Here is a 19,295-nt window from a genome sequence, read left to right as displayed (position 1 = left end):
TTCACTATGTACAAGCTATTAGTTAATAAATAATTTATGTCTTAAAATAACTGTAGTTTTTACTAATTGAAAAGTTTAACATCAGGTTCCACCATTCTGTAGACTTCAAAGTTGCATCCATATATAAATTAACATACAGAAAAATAATCCATTGTCTAAAAGACTGCACATCAAAATAGTACTTCCATGTCTGCTTTTAAAAGAATAGGTTTGTCACTTTATTTATACAAATTGAAACTTTATAGGGACATCTACTTCTTAACCCAAGACTTAATGAAAAATTATTCAAAAATATGGTTTGTAACTGAGATTTCTGTACATTTTTGTACCTTTTTCAGACTATTATATAGGTTTTACCATCAGGTTTTCAGTGCTGTAATATGCAGGTTTCAAATACTGTGAAGCATGTTTACAGACAACAAGTATTTCAATTATAGAAGCAGTCATATTACGAAAATAATTTTGTCTCAAATTTCAAAGTATCTGGGTAGTATCCCTTTAAATCTGATATGCTATTGTAAGCATCACACCATCTGTACAGTTAACTTCTTGCTGACAACAAATTTTAAGAAATAATGACACATCTGAGGTGTGATCTGGTTTTATGAACTAAAGAGCAGCTTTCCCAAAGTTTAAGACAAATACAAAAAAAAATATTGCACAGCTTAAAACACAATTGTTTACATTCTGACTTCAATACAGTACAACTTAACCATGAACATAAGGAATTACCAGTTTGTATTGTAAGTCCAATTACTTGTGCCAGAAGGTCAAACATAATTTTAAAATTAAAACTGGTATGTTTAAAATGTTTACTTGTTACAGGAATTCTAAACAAACCTTTAAAAAACTTTTGGAATACTTTTGAGAGTCTGTAACTCCCACAAACCAACATTAAAAGTTCTGAGCAATACAGGTCATTCAACCCAATATTCCCTCAATAAGCTATCAGACAGTAAGCACATTGTGAAGTATACATTTTATTTAACATTCCTAAAATAAGCTGTATTTACATATTATATAAATGTATGAAGTCTTAATATAAAATAGAAAACTGCATTGACTGAGGAAATCACACTCCATATGGAGTTACTTACTGAAGACCATTTTTTTATGAAATTTTACAATAATTTATATAAATTAGCTCTTCCAAATTAGATGATTTTTCTTCTTTTTACTAATTCACACAATTTTGATGACTTTACAAACAGTGGTGTATATTATAAACTTAAAAAAACAGTTACAGCATCTTCCGGCGCACAACTGGCTTTGGAAAATTAGACAGTCTTTTTTTGTTCTTTCTTAGGGTCTTCCCTGCTGCATCTGTAGTTTCTTTCTGTTTGGTTTTTGTTCCATCCACTGGACTTCCAAAAGGAGAGATAAATTTTATTTCGACAGGTGGAGGTGACCAAGAACCTTCTTTTGTGGTTCTGCAAAGAAGGATAGGCATCAAATCAATTTTTCATTACTAACAGTATTTAATCAAGGAAAAAAACAAATTCCAAAATCAATTTTAAAAAAAATGCATGGGCCTCTTTGTCAATAGACTCAAGGCAGAAAAGGTTCATAAATAAGTTTTGTTTTCCCTTCATTCCCTTTACTCATTGTCTGGCCACATCCCACCTTGGATGAGAAACTTAATTGGAAGAGTGTGGTTTCATAAGGTGGAATAAGACAACCTAAGAGCATTGTAATGTCACCAGTGCAGTAAGTATCCACCTGCTCTTTTCTAACCCTCTCTCTTCCATTTCCATTGGCAAACCAAACCCTTAAATGGGGAAAAAGTGCCTATTAGACCAGCAAGCTGGACAGGCTGACAGAGTGAGAGAAGACCTGCACAGCCAAGTGAGGAAGAAATAGGTACTTAACAGCTCAATCACCATCACATTAATAAACATCAATAACTGTTTAAAACTTATTTCATACCTGCTTGCTTTCTTTATTTTTGATTTTGGAGTTCTACCTCTCTTCAATTTTTGCTTTCCCCCAGACTCTATGGATTTGGTATCCTCTTCCTCTTTAGCTGGAAGCTCCTATGTTATGACAAGAAAAATGTTATTCATGAACAAGTTCTTAGACTTCTAAGGAATAATATTATTTTTTCATTAAAAAATCATGCCAAAGTTATTTCCAAAAGTACCCTTTGTTCGCAAAAACAAAGCTTCCACATCAAATTGTTTTACCATCCCAGAAGTAAAAATTCTGAAATTAACAGATAACACGCCAAGTAAGTTAAAGAGAGCGACCATGCCTTTTGTTAAAGGCAAATCAGTATTTATCAATTCTTCATTTACATAGATTCAAAACTGATTTTCGTAGCTAGTTTTCACAAAGAAAAACAATACAATTTTTAGCTGATTCATTTAAAGCTCTTTTTAGATACGTTTCCAATGAAAAAGGCAAAGCATTGCAAAGCACAATCTCAAAAAATGGTACAAAATTAAAATCAAGAACATGGGACAACTGGAGTTTTTACTTACTGCTTCTTTCACAATTCGGGAAATGCTAGATACATTTTTTCTCCTTGACCTCAAAAGAGGGGGTGAAAAGACAAATTGAGAAGACAAATCTGGGTCTAAGTCTTTAAACTGGACAGGATGGTCTGTTTTTCCAGCTGAAACGACAAACTATTGTTAGTGTGCACATATGTTATACGTGAGGGACAGAAATATTAAATTACAGCTGACAAATAAGAGCAGAGTAGCTTCCCAGAATAAAGGTCCAATTAGCTTTTTAAACACTCCATGCAAAAGCATTTTTCCCCCTAGTAACCACCTCTTGGGATTCATTTTTTTACCATAAATAGTGAAACAAAACTAAGCAAGTATAGTGATTTTACTTGCCCCTACATTATCAAATATATTACACTCCAAAGGCATCAACAGTCCTCACACATCTCAAAAAAATTTATCATGTACTCTAATTAGAAGACTGCTGTGTACACTAATTTCACTGACAAAGTATACACTCATGAAAAAGAATCACAATTAAACAGCTGCACAGTTTGTTGCAAGATGCAGCTCATCTGAACTTGAAAACTGAACAGAATTTGGAAGCACATATCCTTTATTTCTCTGTTGGGAGGGAAGGGATGGCGATCACATATTCACAAATAATCTTGTTTTCAAAATCTGACAGAAATTAAATTCCTTTAAAAAATATATCTTAAATTTAATTTCATGGCTTAGATCAGCTTCATAATCTCTTTCTACCACAACTCAGCAGGCAGTCACACAGACTTCAGCCAAAAGATGAACTGCCTCTTGGCAAATTTTTTCTTTTGCATACTTACATTCTTTTAAGATACTTAAAGCCACCCTCACAGTATGTTTTCTGTGGTTTAGAGAGAACATGCCCTATTTTGCATATAAACACATTGCACCTACCTTCAAATTTCTTTGTCAGCTTTGTCAGAGGAGGAGAGAAAAGGAAAGCCTCATTTTCCTCAAGAGACTCTTTCTGATGGATGGCAGTCCTTCGGGATCTGGTTCTTGTAACACGATCTGTCAGAGCTCTTGATGTCTGATCCCGTCCTGAGGGATTTATGTCTTCAAGCAGCAGAGGACTGCCACCAGATCCTTGGGAGGTCTCCTCAGACACTGACCTCCTCTTCCTGCCCCGACGCCCTGTCCTTACGGTCGTCCTGGGTGTGGTTGTCTCCTCACTTGGCTCTGCAGGAGTTTGCTCATGAGTATCCATTTTTTCTGGATTCTCGTGTGGCATTCTTCTAGTTCTTCTCTTAGGGGTACCAAGGACTTCTACTTTCACACCTGATTGTATGTCTTCCTGAGAAGAGGTAGACTCTGGGTCTGCCAAGAGATTCTGTGCTGCCTTCCTAGCACTTCTTCTAGGCGTGACAGGAAGTTTAAATTCTGTTTGAGGAAGCGACGATTTAGACACATCAAGATCAGAATTTTCTGAAACTTCTGATGAACTAATCTTTCTTCTTCTGCCTCTTTTACTCTGCACAGGTAAAAGGAGTTGGTCACTAAGCTGCACCTGTTGATCCTTGACAGTATCTTCAGTAAACTGTAAATTAAAGCTTTTCAGTTTTCTTGCACTTCTACTAGGACTGACTGCTGTTTTTACTTTATGATCAGTGTCAATCTTGCCAGTTTCTAGATTTCCAGCTAAACTTTTTCCTCCTTTAGTCCTTCTGGAAGTGAAAGAAGCAATAATGCTGCCTTCAGCAAGAGGCGTTTCCTCATTAGCCTCTTCTTGGAGTTCAGATGCAGCTTCCTTTGCTCTCCTTAATCCTCTTCTGGGAGTAACAGGCCCCGTACTGTCAGACAATGTTTGCCCATCGGAATGGCTGCTTTCTGTTTTTTCTAAATTGGACAGTTTAGGTTTCCTACCTCTCCTAGGAGTAACAGGCGTCACAGGTATTTGCTCCTCTTGAGCATTTTCCTCTGTTTGGAGTCTGGGAGTCTCAGATGCTTCTTTTGTTCGCCTGGTACTTCTCCGAGGAGACAGTCCAAGCAGAGCTGGGCTGTCTGTCTTCAGCAGCTGCTGAGTGCCTGCTGACAGAACACTCAGACTTCTATTCAGCTGTCCCCTTGTGCGTGTTCTAGGAGCAATACCATAATGATGTCTGCTGGTTTCCTCTCCCTCTGCTTCTAGCACAGGCGTTAAGGGAGCTTTTGCCTTCTGGAATCTAGTTACCTTTCTACCTATGGTTTCATGAATAGATTGTTCTACAACTTCAGATGTAAATTCTTTACTTCTCGTGTCTTTGATTACATCCAGTAAGTTCTCAGCAATGGCAACCTTAATAGGTTCAGGCACATATGGGAGTGACTCTGCAATATTTTGAGATTCCTGATCACCAGTTACAGTGGACACTGAGTTTGTAACATGTTCCTGGCTTTCAGTATTTCCTAAATTAGTCACAGGCTTTTCTTCTCTTGTTGTGTCATCTGGTTTAGAAGCTTCTACTGATGTAGGGTCTCCCATCTCTGCTTCCCCTTCTTCTCCTTCCAAAACTAAGGTAAAATTACTCTGAGACAGAAAAAGGTCTCCATCTCCCTCAGCTGCATCACATTCGCTGTCTTTGTTATCAGGCAAATCACATGCAAACTGTTGCTCTATATTTTCATAGCTATAATGAAGATTACTTGATGGATCTAGCTCACTATATGGTGATGTTTCAGGTGCTGGTTCTGGGGTATCTTCTATAACCTGAAGTTAAAAAGTGTCTGTTAATACTTCATTCAGTACCAAACAGACTCATTTCACACGGAGCCAGATGAAACTGAGGACAGTTCCCTTAAGATCACCCCTGATTATAAAACAATGTGCTTTTGTACTACAGCTGAGAGTTTATGCATTTGAGACACAGGGATCAGAGCAGTCCCTGTGTGCAATTCACATGCTCTGTTTGTGATAATGCTGTTCAGAAATTACCACTTGCCACCGCCCACGACCAGGAGCATTTTCCAACACAAGGTGTGTACACAACCGGCAGTGACCATCACATTGCAATGCCCTCTGCACTGCTCCACAGCCAGAGTGACCCACTCTGCCTCCAACAGGGTAAAATACAATTGGGTCCCCAATTAAAAAAAGCTTCAGTCATGCTAGTTCTGACTGCAGCACTTAAGACTGGCCAGGTATTGTCTTGATAGGACATTTGTGGTTGGGTTCTTTTCCCCCTTGGACTGAGACTGATGAGAGAGAGGGAGTTTTTTCTTGTTCGGACTTGGTTATTTATTCTTCTTTTATCTGCATTACATGCATACAAGGTAAAAGGAGCTATGTGCACTAAGATAGAAAGGTGCAAAATGGCTAACAAAGATCTTCTTCAAGGTTTTTTATATGTCTATTTACCCAATTAACAAATGCTAAGTAAATTATTTTTCTTAGTGACCCAATGACCCAACACCTGTGTGCTGCACTGCGGTATTCCCTAGCTAACTACTTACTAGTACTCAAAAACCTCTAGAAGAAGAAGATGAAGAAGAAGATGAAGGTAAAGAGACAACACTCTAAACCTTCCATTTTGTCTTCTGTTCTCTAAACTAGTTTAAACTCCAAACTTTAACTTTTTCACCCAGTGACTTAAGAAAACTCTCTAATTTACACACTTGCACTCCTAGTATTTCTATTTAGTTGTTTTCACAGTGTTATATGAAATTCATTGTTTTCTTGGATGTCAGAGCCAGGTATCAGAGATAAGGGCACACACTCTGTGCCTCTGACTCCAACAAGGTATCACATCCCACAACTTAACACTGCATTTTGAGGAGTCACTTGGATTACATGAGATAACACATACTTTCTAAATGACTCCATCTCTTGAAGAAATACCTTGACACCAAAATGAGCGCATTACTGGGAATTATGTTTGTGTGAAGAAGGAACAAACAGTAAAGGACCTAAACACCTACATTATTCTGAGTTTGGTTCTCACATCTTTTTGTCATTTGGTAAATGATTACTAGTACAAAGAAGCTGCACTCCTGTCACTCTTATTGTCTTTAACATTAGAACTAATTTTTTTAAGTAAAATAAAAAAGTTTGAATTCAAGCTAATAAAATTAATGCCTAGCTGTTTTAAAAGATAGTTTAGGCTTTTATTTTTGTTTTGTTTGCTGTCAAAGGCCTAAGTCTTGACAGGTTCCATTCATATTATAGGAACAGAAAATGCAGAAGAGAAAACATATCTGTCCTTAAAACATGGAGGTTTCTAACTTGTGTTAAGCAGCTCAGGAAACAGACACATTTTTGTTTCCTAATTGTCAGCTGTAGTTATAGTTTCAGCTGCAGCTACACACAAAAAATGCCAGCCAAGGAAAGCATACATTCATAAGGTTCAGGATACCTAAAAAAGGACTTAAAACATAGAGGTAATTTTAAAAGCCTAGGGCACTTGTGAAAACTCATCATTAACTGTTGCACTCATCAGTAATTCAATCTTTTGAAGACATTTGAAAAATCTGCAAACTGTTTTCTATTTTGTAGGAAAAGGGAAAATAGTTTACTTACATTAATTTCCTCAGTTTTTGGTGGACTATTAGAAACAGGGACTTCTTCAACTTCAGCTGCTTCAGGGTTATGTTCTTCAGGTAAATCCACACACTTGCCCTCAAGGTGATTTTCAGATGGGGTACTGACCATGTCCTCACTGTCAAGGATACTTATCACAGCTAGAAGAGATTTATGTAATTTTACCACAACCTTTTCATAAATAACAAGTTCAAGCAAGAAAAAGTAAACAGAGCTACTAAGAGCAACAATATGGTTCTCCATCCTGCCACATATGTTGGGCTTTCTCCAAAACAAGAACCATGGTGCTGATTTTGGCTGGGATGGAGTTAATTTTCATGGGTATGGGGGTGTGTTTTGAATTTGTGCTGAAGGCAATGTTGGTAACAGGGATGTTTTAGTTACTGCTGAGCAGCATCTACAGAGCCAAGGCCTTTTCTGCTTCTCACACCATGCCAGCAGTGGGTGGGCGGGGAGCGCACAAGATGGGAGGGGACACAGCCAGGACAGCTGACCCCAAGTGACATCCCATAAAATATGGCATCATGTTCAGCAAAAAAGGCAGGTGAAAGAAGGAAGAAGCAGGAGACATTCAAAGTTACGGTGTTTGTCTTCCTATGACCCATCTTCCTGTTTTCCCAGAGATGGCTGAATACTTGCCTGACAACGAGAGGTGGTGAATTAATTCATTGTTTTACCTGACTTCCATGCCTTCTCTATCAAGGTGTCTCTATCTCAACCCATGAGTTTTCTCGCCTTTTGCTCTCTGATTCTCTCCCCCATTCACCCAGGGGAAATGAGTGAGTGGCTCTGTGGGGCTTAGTTGTTAACTGGGTTTAAACTGTGACAGACTGTGACTACAGACTGTATTTAGTATGCAGCCCCACAGCAAGAAAGAAGGAGGAGAAAATCATCTGTCAAGTCCATAGAGGAGGAAAAAAGAGGAAAATGTGACTGGAAAGACACACTGGTAGATAGTTGCTTCAGTCTGAATACTGAGGATGTACCATCTTTTAGAATAGTAAATCAAGCAGCAAGACCCCATGGCACACAAATTGGTAGTGGTGTACAACATTAAAATAAATACTGATTTCTCTTTATAATACTGCAAGTTCTACCAGCATCACAATATTTTGATGAAGAATGGAAAGATTCACTAGGCACCTTCTACAAGGACTTCCTTTAAGGAGGGCATTTTCTCTAATGAAAGTCAGCACTAACATGTTACTACTATATCAATCTGAGACACCTACAGTGGTATGGCAAATTACACATTTCATTTGAGGAGGTCTGTTACCCTAACACACAGAACATTTCCAACATACATTCACTGTCTGCCTCCGGCGATTCAGTGAGTTGTGGGTTTGTTGCAACCAGTATAGCTTTTTCTTCTGATGAAGAAGTCATTTCAGACTTCTGGTAGGTTGTTTCACTTCATGAAAAGAAAGACAGAAATTTATCATAAAGCTTGAAAACAAACCTTTAAGAACTTCATGAGTTACTTTCTCACTGTAAAATCTTCATGTTTCAAACCACAAAAAATACAATAAAATTAGAAATTCCTCTATCAACAAATTCAATTTGACTCAATTTGTAATTCACTTTGTAACTCATTTTATGCAATGAATCAAGTACTTAACATTCTTCCCAGCTATTCAAAACTAGATAATAACAGGGGTGTATTACAGAATAATGTATTATTCCTCTTTTGTAGAAAGAGGGCAACTACAATAACAGAGGTTCAGAACCAAATGAACAAAAGCCTGTACAGGTAAAAGTTACCACTTGAAATTAAAGGTTCTCTCATTGCTGACACGATCTTTATCTTTACTTATCTTTATCTGACATTATATTTATCACTCAGCAGTTGCGGCTTTTAAAGTACGTGGGGAGAAAACAGCTTCCCTTTCCACAAACAAATAGATGCTAGTTGAGCACACACAGAAAACAGAAATTAAGTGTAAAAAATACTGTCAGAAAGCATTCAAACTCCAAAATAAACACACTGAAGTTACAGGAATCTCAGGATACATTTTTAACTACACAATTTTCAGAAAAAACCTGGGTTTATGTTCACAGTATCTGCTTAGTAACTCTCACAAGGTCTGTATGGGACTGTTGGATGAAGTCTTAATCATCATACTTTGGGGTCTGCAATGATTTGAGAAAAAAGGCTCAAATTGACAGCTAGTCAATGTGCATTACATTCATGCCAGATTACTTTTGGTCACAGACAGAATGAATAGACAGGCCCTTACATATAAGAACACAGGAAAGAACTAATCCTAGGTCAACATCAGTTTTCAAACACAGAAAAAACAGCAGCTGTATGTTGTGTGAACCCAAAGATTTATCTACTTCATAAGCTCACCCTTCATTTCCAGCACCAGAAGTTGCAGCCTCAGCAGCTTTAAACACCAACTTATGCTCAGGAGGGGTATGACATTCAGCATTTGATTCTTCCACAAATCCTACAAAAATGAAGAGCTGGATGACTTCCCTGTTGCACTCAACATCCCTTCTTTTAAACTGCTCATATGAGTTTATGCATTTCATCTAGGACAGGGACTTAACAAAATAACAATACCAAGACTTCAAATGCATACATGGCCTTTTCTTCTTTCCAGCAGGACAAGTAGCCTGATGCATAATTTCAACAGGAAACAAATAATTCAATGTGAAACAATGTAAAAACTCCTGCAAATTATAGAAGTACCCCTAAAACATAACCAGAAGCCCGAGCTTTAAACATGTATCCCTTTCAAAAGTCCCATACTGTTGCCTTTCAGCTGCAAATAGGCTCAAAAAATATCAGCCAAGGAAAGTATATATTCATAAGTCTACGACACCTTAAAAAGGACTTAAAACATCGAGGTAATTTTAAAAGCCTAGGGCACCTGTGAAAACTCATCATTAACTGCTGCACTCATCAGTAATTCAATCTTTTGAAGATATTTGAAAAATTCAGAATTTTAGATTATCACAGGACAAAACATACCTGCTTCTTTTCTTTGTCCTGAAGGATCTAGTTGTTTCATTTGGAAAGGTTTATCTTCAGCCATTTCACTTTCTTCCTCTTTCTCCATTTCTTGAACATCAACAGTTTCTTCAGTGGAAGAATTAGCTGGTTTAGCAGCTATAAAGATGACATCATCCTCAAAATCACCAGGTGATTTTGCATCATGATACTCCAAAGTAGTCTGGTCTGATCTGACAGAGAAATTACTATTTTCCTTGCTGACATCCACCTTCTCCAAATCATCTCCAGGCATGTTTTCTAAAGACTCCTGTAATTCAGCATGATCATACCCAGGATTGCTCAGAGTAAACAGAGCTGGTTTAGTTCTACTTTCAGACCAAGCATCCTCCACCAAACCATGATGATGCTCAGATGAAGCTCCAAATAGTGCTTTATCGTCTTCTGTCACCTGAAATAAAAGTTCAGATCAGCAACATGAGTCTGCGCCTTTTGTCAAAGCTAAACAAAAAACCCCAACAAATACTGATATTTCTAAGTTACACATCCCCTTAGTGAGGCAATGAAAAATTAATTCTCATTCTAGCACTATCTTAGATTTAAGGCTGAATGTAAAAATTAATCAAACTTTAGATTGTTTATTAAGCTTCCACGACACTGAAGAATTAATCTTATATCAGTCTTGCTCATAATGTTATCTCAAGGATCTCCACTGGGTTTACTAATGTGTTTTCAGGAAGACAAAGCTTTGCCTAATAAAATCCCAACTCAAGATTTCTCTATTCTATGCTTGCCCTTTCAACACATATGCACTACTAAAACATGCTGGTGTTCAACTATACCTGTGGCATGGAACAAGTAAACTAATTTGGCCACAGCGCCACTATTAGCAAGAATTTCTACAGGAGGGAACACATCTTGTTACAATTGAGTAGCTCCTTGTAACATACATGAGCTACTCACACATGGGATAGCAGCACATGCCCCTGCTGTACCTCTGATTTGGGCACCATATGCTGGCAACTGCCTGATGGGCTGAACCACAGAATCCAGCTACACAGCTGCAGGAGCAGAAGGGATCACAGCTGGTCAGATGGACCCACTGTACGTGAAAACTACAGGGATGCTATCCCTGATGGATGGCAAGAAGCAAACCTGAGAACCTTAGCGTTGAGAGAACAAAACACTAAAGTTGTCTTCATCAAGACTCTCTTTTTACATTTAAGTAAACCAAACACTGCAAAAAGACAGGTTGAAAGTCAATGCACCTTTATGACATTTGTTACTTTCTCAGATGTTCAATTTGCAAAATTTAACAAACCCAAACAAGAGGCTCCATCTATATTCCTTACTTTCCTGTAACACTACCATTTGAAAAGGTACAGCTGAAAGGTGAACGAACATTCTGAACAACCAGAGGTCCTAACAACATCTGAACAAAATCCACAAAGGTCTCTGATGTTTGTTATGATTATGTTCCTGCAAGAACATGATGTTACAAAATATCTAGCATAACACAATCTTTTTTTTTTTACAAATTCTGCCATTCTGATTCACAATCCAGATTCTCAGCATAAAGAGTTTTGGCAAACTTTAAAATCTAAATTAAATCACAGCACTACCTGCAAAACTCACGAACTGCAGCCCAGCTTACCCCGACAGTCCACTTAGCATGTGAGCTCTCTTCCCTGAAAGATATTCTAGGTTCCTTTGCTCGTAGAGGAGGAGTAACTGATCGTCCTGGGGATGCAGAGGGAGTTGCTAGGGGTGTAGTGCGAAGGCTGGACCTGAGAATAGACTGAGGAGTAAACCCAGGAAAACCAGAAGATGTGGCCAAAACTTTAGCTCTCTAGGAAAAGAAATAAAAACACTTAATTTAAGACCAGTTAAATCTTCAAAACAGAAGACTCTACTTAAATTACAAAAATTAAATTAGCTTAAATTACGAACTGGGTTTATAGTAGCAGAAAGTTTTGCATCTGCACTGTTCTTCCAAAAGTATCAACATTTCAAGGATAAAAATGCATACTTTTTGTACTTCCCTTGGTTCATCTTTGTAATGCCAACAAAACAGAAAATATTTTGCAAAATTACTTCTTCAGGAAATAAGGATATGGCATCTTGTTTTCTGCAAGGTTATCTCCTATTCCACTAGCTTTTGCAATTCCTACACTGCTCTTATAAAAGGCACATAACTTCAACTTTACTCTGCACAACAGCGTTTTCAGTCACTGCATCTGAAAGCAATTCTGCAAAGCAACAGCCACAGCTTTTTTTTCACTAATTAATCAGTTGCACACAAAAGGAAGTGACATGGCTGCAAAAATACCTACACATCTTCATGCAGAAGCATTCAGCTGTTCTTATTTCAGATTATCTTACAGTATGGAAAGGTTTTCAAAAGAGGAGGATGAAGCTAGTTCATTGGTATGGATGGTACTCCATATGAAGGAGGTGGACAAATGGAATTGATCCATACAATGAAAATAAATTTAGTACACAAAGCTATGGGACAAGTTCTCCACTGCAATCAACTGAGAACAAAAGCTTCCTGCTTAAAAATTGTCCCCAGCTTACCACTTCCAAAAGGGCTGTGTATACAATAACCACATGCATAATGAAAATTTCAATCAAGAAGCATTTCTACTTTGGCGATTTCACTTAAAACAAACCACATACGTTTTTCATTTGGTTGGCTGCTACTGACTTTTTAAAATACAAACCTTGACCACAAGAGGAGTTTCTAGTAAATTCAACTCTGATGCTCTTCGAAGATTCTTTTGGGAGCTGGAGCGATGTGTATTTGATCTCAGGGGGCTGGACGCCACAGAAGAAGTAGAAGCCCTGCATGGGGACTGCCAGTTCCCCTCCTGTGCCTCAGCGCAGGAAGGAACAGGACGAACCACCAAATCCAGCAACCTGTTAAAATACACATTTTAAACTAGGAACACCAATAAATAAATGAAACAAAGCATGCTGCAATCATGTCAGATAATGCAGAACAAGAACACTGGATGAACTGGAAGAAATACAATCTCACTCCTGGGGTGGTCTATCAGTCCCACAAACAAGTGACAGGCACTTTGGGGCATTTTTTCATTATTTCTTTACATTTCATACCTAACTTCCTAAATCCCTATCTCTGACATAAGAATACCCCAATTTTAAGTAGCACAAGTGACCTAATTCACAGCAGTGCAGAAAACTCATCTACATTTCAATGCAGGGACCATTTCAAATTGTCCACCTAATTTTGTCCCTAAGTTGACTTTTTCTTTGAGATACAAAACTAAATGCAACGGAATCCTTGGCAAACCAAAAAAGCATACACACATGCACATGTATATATATGATACACAATACTATTTTGAAATATAAAGTCTGTAGATCTACTATACCTTGAACACTTTTGAGAAAGTTTTGTAATAGGTGTCCCAAGAAATGCATCAGGCAACTCAGCAGCAGGGAGAGGATGTGTACTGACTGCTGCCTCTGTAGTTCTAGGACTAGACAAGAAAACTAAAATGTAACTGATTTTCATTCCCTCAAAGTCCAACCATACCAGAATTAAAGTTTATTTAATCGCATTCCATGTAGGACAATCGCCTAACAACTATGAGCCAATTCTCCACTCTTTGTTATTCTGCTTATTTTTAAATAACCAAGCAGGAACTGGTATGTGATCACACAAATAAGTCTATAAAAGTTGGTACACCAAAAGCTTCATGATAGTGACAGTTTGACTTTCAGCTGTCTTAAGCACTATAAACACATTTGCCATAATATAAATACATGTATTTGTACAGAAGATTATCATAGCAGAAAAATTCTCCCAACACTACTTATAATGAATTGATTCTTAGATGCTGTATACTGTATGTGCAAAAAAGCAAAACAAAGCTTTATTCATGTGCACCTTCCCACCAAAAACTTAACAGAATTCAAATTGAATTCTCCTTCTCTCCACCTACCACTCATTCACTCTCTGACTCCCTCTCCAAACACATAGCTCAAGACTCATTTTAATGAAAGGCTGCTTACCTATCATATAGTGAGATATTTGTTTTCTGCTCATTTCCTAACCATACTTCTCCAATTTTGGACAACACTTTACTGATGAAAGTTGCTCTTGTATGTACATTTCCTGCATTAGCTTGCCTTGTTGCTGTGGATAAAGGCTTTGGCCTTGGGACTGTAAAGCAAGAGGGAAGAGTATCAGCCTTGTGTAATCCAAGTGATGGCCACCTGCACATCGTGTTTCCCTTCTCTAAAATTACCTTCTCTTAAGACCGACGAAGGCAAACGGTACGGCTTGGCTCGCTCTACTGCCAGCTTCCTTTGAACTGTGGGAAGGATCTTGCCATACTGGTCTAACAGAGAATTTCTGGCAACTGCTCTCTCTCTCAAGCGAGGATCACGATCATTCTGACAAAGGAAATGTGTAAAGCAAGAAGTTCACAATTTACCAGAAGTTCATTGCACACAACTACCTGCTCTTTCTAACTAGGGACTAAATTTGCTCTACAGACAAAGGAGAACAAATCCACTGCACAGAGCCACAGCAAGCTCCACCCAGGAGCACACACCAATTTCACCTGGTAGTTTTGCATAAGTGCAGCAAAGACTAGTTAAAAAAATTAAAAACCCCAAACTCCAAACTTCACAACTAAAACCCATTTGGCAATTATTACTTGTGAAGCAGCTAGACTGCTCTCAAGTAAAATCAAGAAAGAAGACATAACATACAACGTACTTGTTTCTGTAGAATGAAGACTAACACAAAAAACTTCCATAAATAAACCACACATGAGAGGGATCTGAGGAACTAAATGAAAAGCCAAGATACCTATTTCTTTCCACAGATGAAAACAAACTTTGTTAACTGGATTCAACCATGGTGCGTGTGACATTTAATTCATAATTTCAAAGCAGAATGTCTATCCTTACCGTCAGACTGGCCTTCATGGACTGATTCAGCTGGAGTGCTGGGATGTAGTTGGCATGCTGCAGATGGTGGACTAAGAGGAATTCACGGTTCTGAACACCAGATTTGGCCTGTAAAAACTTCTCCAAACACTCCTGTGAGAAATAACACATTTCATGCATCTATTACGATTCTGCCTCTTCTCTTGCCAAAGAGAAAATGAAGGCTTTTTTTGTTTCTTCTCCAAACTCACTTTTTCTGTGTCTGTGAAGGGCAGCTTCAGCAAATCCTCCATGAGCCCCATCTCCTGACAGATTTCATACATGTACTTCAGCAGTTCTTCTATGTTTAACTTCGTGGTGTGCTGCTGCAGCAGACTCCAAGCCTCCACCATGCACCTGCAGTTCAGGTTTTGGACATGGAAAGGAATGGGAACACTGGAGCCAGAGAGACACCCCACAGTGATGCTATTCATTCAAAGATCAAAGGAAATGGACGGGAGCCCCATTTGGATCATCACTCCTCCACATTTCCCAATATCTGAGTGCCAAAACAATGGGAGACTTCCTTACCTGTTGGACAACAACACAGTGAGGAGCAGCCGCACTTCACTGCTGCTGGACATCGATGGCTTCATCATCTGGATGTACCTGAGGGCTCGCCTGTGCTCTCCCTGGCACATGAGGGACTGAATTATCCTCATGTGTTGCCATGACACTGTCTTGATTGTAGCCGGATGAAAGAGCAGGGCCAGGGAATTCTGGACAAGTTGAGAGCAGCTGAATTACCACAGAAACTCACACCCATGCAACAAACACAGACAAAATTTCCTGCAGCAAGGCTGGATGTGGGTTAGACAAACTTAGATGTCTCACTAACAAATTACTCTATCCAAGACATATCAGGAAAAATTCTTCAGTATTTGCAGGAAAAAAAAAAAACCAGCCACCCTGAACTAAGTAAATGTTTTAGGAGGAGCAATTCAGATTTTGCTAAGTTCACAAAACTCTGTGTACAGACATCGCTTTTAATAAACACATTACTAGAGAACTTACGCTATAAAACAAATTGGTTGTATGGACACAGTGACAAGAACAACATTCAGTATCAGGGAGAATAGCTATTAGGTTGAAAAGTCACTTCTACAGTCTTTTGCCTCAAATCTTCCTGCTACCATCACAGTTTCCACGCTTCAAGTACCCAAAACACTCTTTTAGAAACAGTGCCCAACCAGTCTGCTGAAAACCTAAACATAGACAGCTATGAAAATTCAAATATTAAGCATTATTAAAGTTGATTACACCGTTGTTTTAAGCAATTTCTGTAAAAGTAGTTAAAGCAAAATTTCAAATCATAACTTATTGCTGAAGATGTCAGAGCAGTGTTACAAAAAAGCTTCTAATGCTCCAACAGATCCTAAGTACCAATTTTTAAAAATATTTTTATTGACTACAGCTCTGAAGGGCAATGTGTGTCTAACTCAATTGTTTCATACTTACTTCATAATCATTGTGATCTAGGAGCCAAAACCCTTGAATAAGCTTAACAAGACCCCAAGGGATAGCAAAGGCAGTTGGAAAGGAGTCAATTGAAGTTTCTGTTTTATTTGGAAAGGAATGCATGATATCCAGCAGCAAGTAAATTGTCTGAGAGTATCTCATTAAGGTGAATAAATCGCTAAGACCAAAGAGTTGTATCACATAACATTTAGCAAACTAAAATAGTAATATTAAAATCAGAGGAAGCAGAAAATCCTAATGTATTGATCTTGCTCTTCTAAGCTATTACAACTTATTATATCAATAGTCAGGTCCTAATCACAAAACTGCAATCTGAATAAACTTCCAGAAAGAAACCCTGGTGGATTTCTGTAAGGCAGTCAAAAAGGCAGATACTGAGCATTTGTAACTGCTGTTATAAACTCAGGCTTCTGCTTCCATCAGTGAAGCTACCAGTTGGACACTCAACACACTTGAACATCCAATGCTTAATTATTAAAGACAACAAGTTCTACAGCTGTTTTATTTTCTGCATTTCCTGACTCACAAAACAACAGAAGCTATGGTGCCCTTACAATGTAACTTAGCACTGACTGATTGAAACTGTGTTTAAAACTGCATGTGGATCCCTCCCTCTAAGTGGCATCTTCCCTTTCTGACATCCCATGTCAGGGACGTGTCCGAGTAAGACAGCTTGGAACTACAACCATTTTAAACTCCTTTGCTCTCCAGGCTCCCATCTTAGCCAACAAACAACAGAGGTGAGTCTGCATGTTCCAGCAGCCTAAAAATCAGGCTTCTACCCAATGACTGTTCTCAACCCCCTCTTTATTATTCTGTGTGCTTGTACTTTTAACACACAAAAAAGCAAACACTATTAGCTGGGCTGGGAAACAAATTATTTTGGCAAAAAATCAGCTACTGGAAAACCACTGTTACGAACCCTTTTGCTCTGAAACAGTACATTTTAGGGCATCATTCTAACAAGCAGTCATATGCTATATACACTTAAACTAGGAACTGTGTTAAAATTTGAGAAGAATAAAGGTTTTTCTCTTGAATACGACTTAGCATTCAATGTTTTATCATATGAGAAAAGGCTTTGCAACAAAACACTTTAAAACAGAATTAAGAAAAATTCTAATCCAGAAGGAAATTAAGCATTGTTTCTACCTAGGAATAAATTCTATTCTAAATGTGTTCACTCACACTGTGTTTGAGGCTTTAAATAAAAAGCATTGTTAACCACATATGTGACAGACATACATTTACGTGCTCACAAAGACTATTTATATGCCCATACTATACTAACAAAATTTGGAAAGGATACAATTGCATGTTTGTCACTTTCTTCAATGCTTTCTAGCAAATAGAGATCCAGCAGTGCCTGAAATGAAAGATGAAATGGTTTTCTAATGCTCCTGTCTTTCACAATCATTGGCTTTAGGGGACTGCTGCTACTGCTGGGGTTTTCAGTGAACAGAACACTCACATGTAAACTAACAGGTGGGTATTTCCCAGTGCCGCCTTCATCTCTCTGCCACAACTTCTCCACTTGCTCTCCCAACTGGGAAACCATTCCATCAATCATCAAGCAGTCAGAATCCCATTTTCCTCTGCAACAAAAGGGAGCAAGGCCTTGGACAGAGTAAAACACTCATTCCAGCCTCTCAGGGTCACAGATTCCTGAGTCAGAGGAAAGATGGTCCTTGGGTCACAATGAACTTATCCATTAAGGAGTCCAAAGCACAAATCCAAGAGAAGAGTTGCAATGACCTTTTGCAGTCCAGGTTTGCTTTCTTGCTCTGATACGTGTAATGCCAAGGAAGTGCAGACAGACAAAGGGTCGTAACTGCAAAAATAACCACTCTCACAGTCTGACAGTGGCAGCATTCTAGGGATTTCCTCTAAGTCTTACCTTGATAAATGCTCAAGTTTCTGTCGGTGACCCGTATAGTAGCTCTGAATCAGAGGGTAATTGTAGAAAGGTCTAGACAAATGCATGTGATCATCTACAGGTGATAAAGTGAAAGCAAGAAAAAGAAGTAAGACCACATTTTTTAACTAAAACTTTCGACTAAACAGACAGAAATCACAACCTCAAGTGTTTTGGTACTACATGTTCTGCTTACCTAAACCCTCGGGAAGGAGACTGGATCGACAGAACCAGATCACCACTTGTGCATACAAAGAAATGAGGCTGGTTACCACCTGCTTATTTGTTAAGTCTGAAAAACCTAAAAATAAAGGCAGAACATGATTTGAGCATCGCAATTCCTTTCATTTCACAAAACTCCCCGTGCAGAACCAATAGAAAGAGCAAACAAACACAGCAGAAACCTGTCTTTGTAGTTGTCCCTCTGGATCACTTATGAATTTGAAGGGAAAAAAAACACCATTCTCCTCCTCCCCCATCCCTAAAATAGACCAATCACTACTAAGAAACAGAATCACTGAAGATTAGAATTGAAAAAAAAAGCCTAAACTGTTAGATATACTCAGAGATTTGTTTTCCATGCAGCGGAGATTTTTAATTCAGCAAAGCGAGAGTCTTCTTTTGCCCTTAATATGCCAACAACAAACAAAAACCATCTAAAAATCTCAAGGAAATTGCTTCACAAGTTACTCATTTTGGATGCCTTTTTATTTCCCAGCAATTTGCACACAACTATCAATTGCTAGCCAACCATTGGGAGCACTTCTCAGCATTACCACACTCAGTTGCTCTAATTGCCACCCAGGTGCTCACTCAGCTCAGTGCTGAATCCGTGGAGCCCCCCCTACCTCCCCTACTCAGGCACAACAAGCTGCTCCCCTGAACTCCAAGTGGCTTCAATCAAAGTCCCAACTTCCCAGGTTTAAGCCTCTCCTCCCAGCTCAACCTGGCTCTCTCCCAACCATCCAACACAGC

The 19,295-nt window shown here is 38.5% G+C and overlaps 1 protein-coding gene across 4 annotated transcripts in view; it reads right to left on the bottom strand.

Moving 5' to 3' along the window:
• Window positions 1-189: 189 nt before the first annotated feature.
• Window positions 190-19,295, bottom strand: part of LOC131577204 (protein ELYS-like) — a 41,612-nt gene continuing 22,506 nt past the window's right edge. For 2 of the 4 annotated variants that reach the window (XM_058834728.1, XM_058834727.1), the window contains exons 16-36: window positions 18,517-18,621; window positions 18,303-18,396; window positions 17,877-18,000; window positions 17,715-17,771; window positions 16,385-16,531; window positions 15,458-15,645; window positions 15,139-15,322; window positions 14,909-15,040; window positions 14,239-14,386; window positions 14,003-14,153; window positions 13,360-13,467; window positions 12,685-12,880; window positions 11,616-11,810; window positions 9,983-10,412; window positions 9,356-9,455; window positions 8,310-8,416; window positions 6,985-7,145; window positions 3,387-5,178; window positions 2,481-2,614; window positions 1,927-2,033; window positions 190-1,430 (exon numbers count right to left, since the gene is read on the bottom strand). In XM_058834728.1, coding sequence (XP_058690711.1) covers window positions 1,241-1,430; window positions 1,927-2,033; window positions 2,481-2,614; window positions 3,387-5,178; window positions 6,985-7,145; window positions 8,310-8,416; window positions 9,356-9,455; window positions 9,983-10,412; window positions 11,616-11,810; window positions 12,685-12,880; window positions 13,360-13,467; window positions 14,003-14,153; window positions 14,239-14,386; window positions 14,909-15,040; window positions 15,139-15,322; window positions 15,458-15,645; window positions 16,385-16,531; window positions 17,715-17,771; window positions 17,877-18,000; window positions 18,303-18,396; window positions 18,517-18,621 — 4,850 coding nt within the window. In that variant the 3' untranslated portion in view covers window positions 190-1,240. The remainder of the gene's footprint in view (window positions 1,431-1,926; window positions 2,034-2,480; window positions 2,615-3,386; window positions 5,179-6,984; window positions 7,146-8,309; window positions 8,417-9,355; window positions 9,456-9,982; window positions 10,413-11,615; window positions 11,811-12,684; window positions 12,881-13,359; window positions 13,468-14,002; window positions 14,154-14,238; window positions 14,387-14,908; window positions 15,041-15,138; window positions 15,323-15,457; window positions 15,646-16,384; window positions 16,532-17,714; window positions 17,772-17,876; window positions 18,001-18,302; window positions 18,397-18,516; window positions 18,622-19,295) is intronic. The other 2 variants (XM_058834729.1, XM_058834730.1) reach the window with 2 other exon arrangements.

This window comes from Poecile atricapillus, chromosome 3 (assembly GCF_030490865.1).
Source record: "Poecile atricapillus isolate bPoeAtr1 chromosome 3, bPoeAtr1.hap1, whole genome shotgun sequence".
Lineage (NCBI taxonomy): Eukaryota > Metazoa > Chordata > Aves > Passeriformes > Paridae > Poecile > Poecile atricapillus.
Note: the sequence above shows the minus strand (reverse complement) of the source record. Positions and strands in the feature narration are given on the sequence as shown.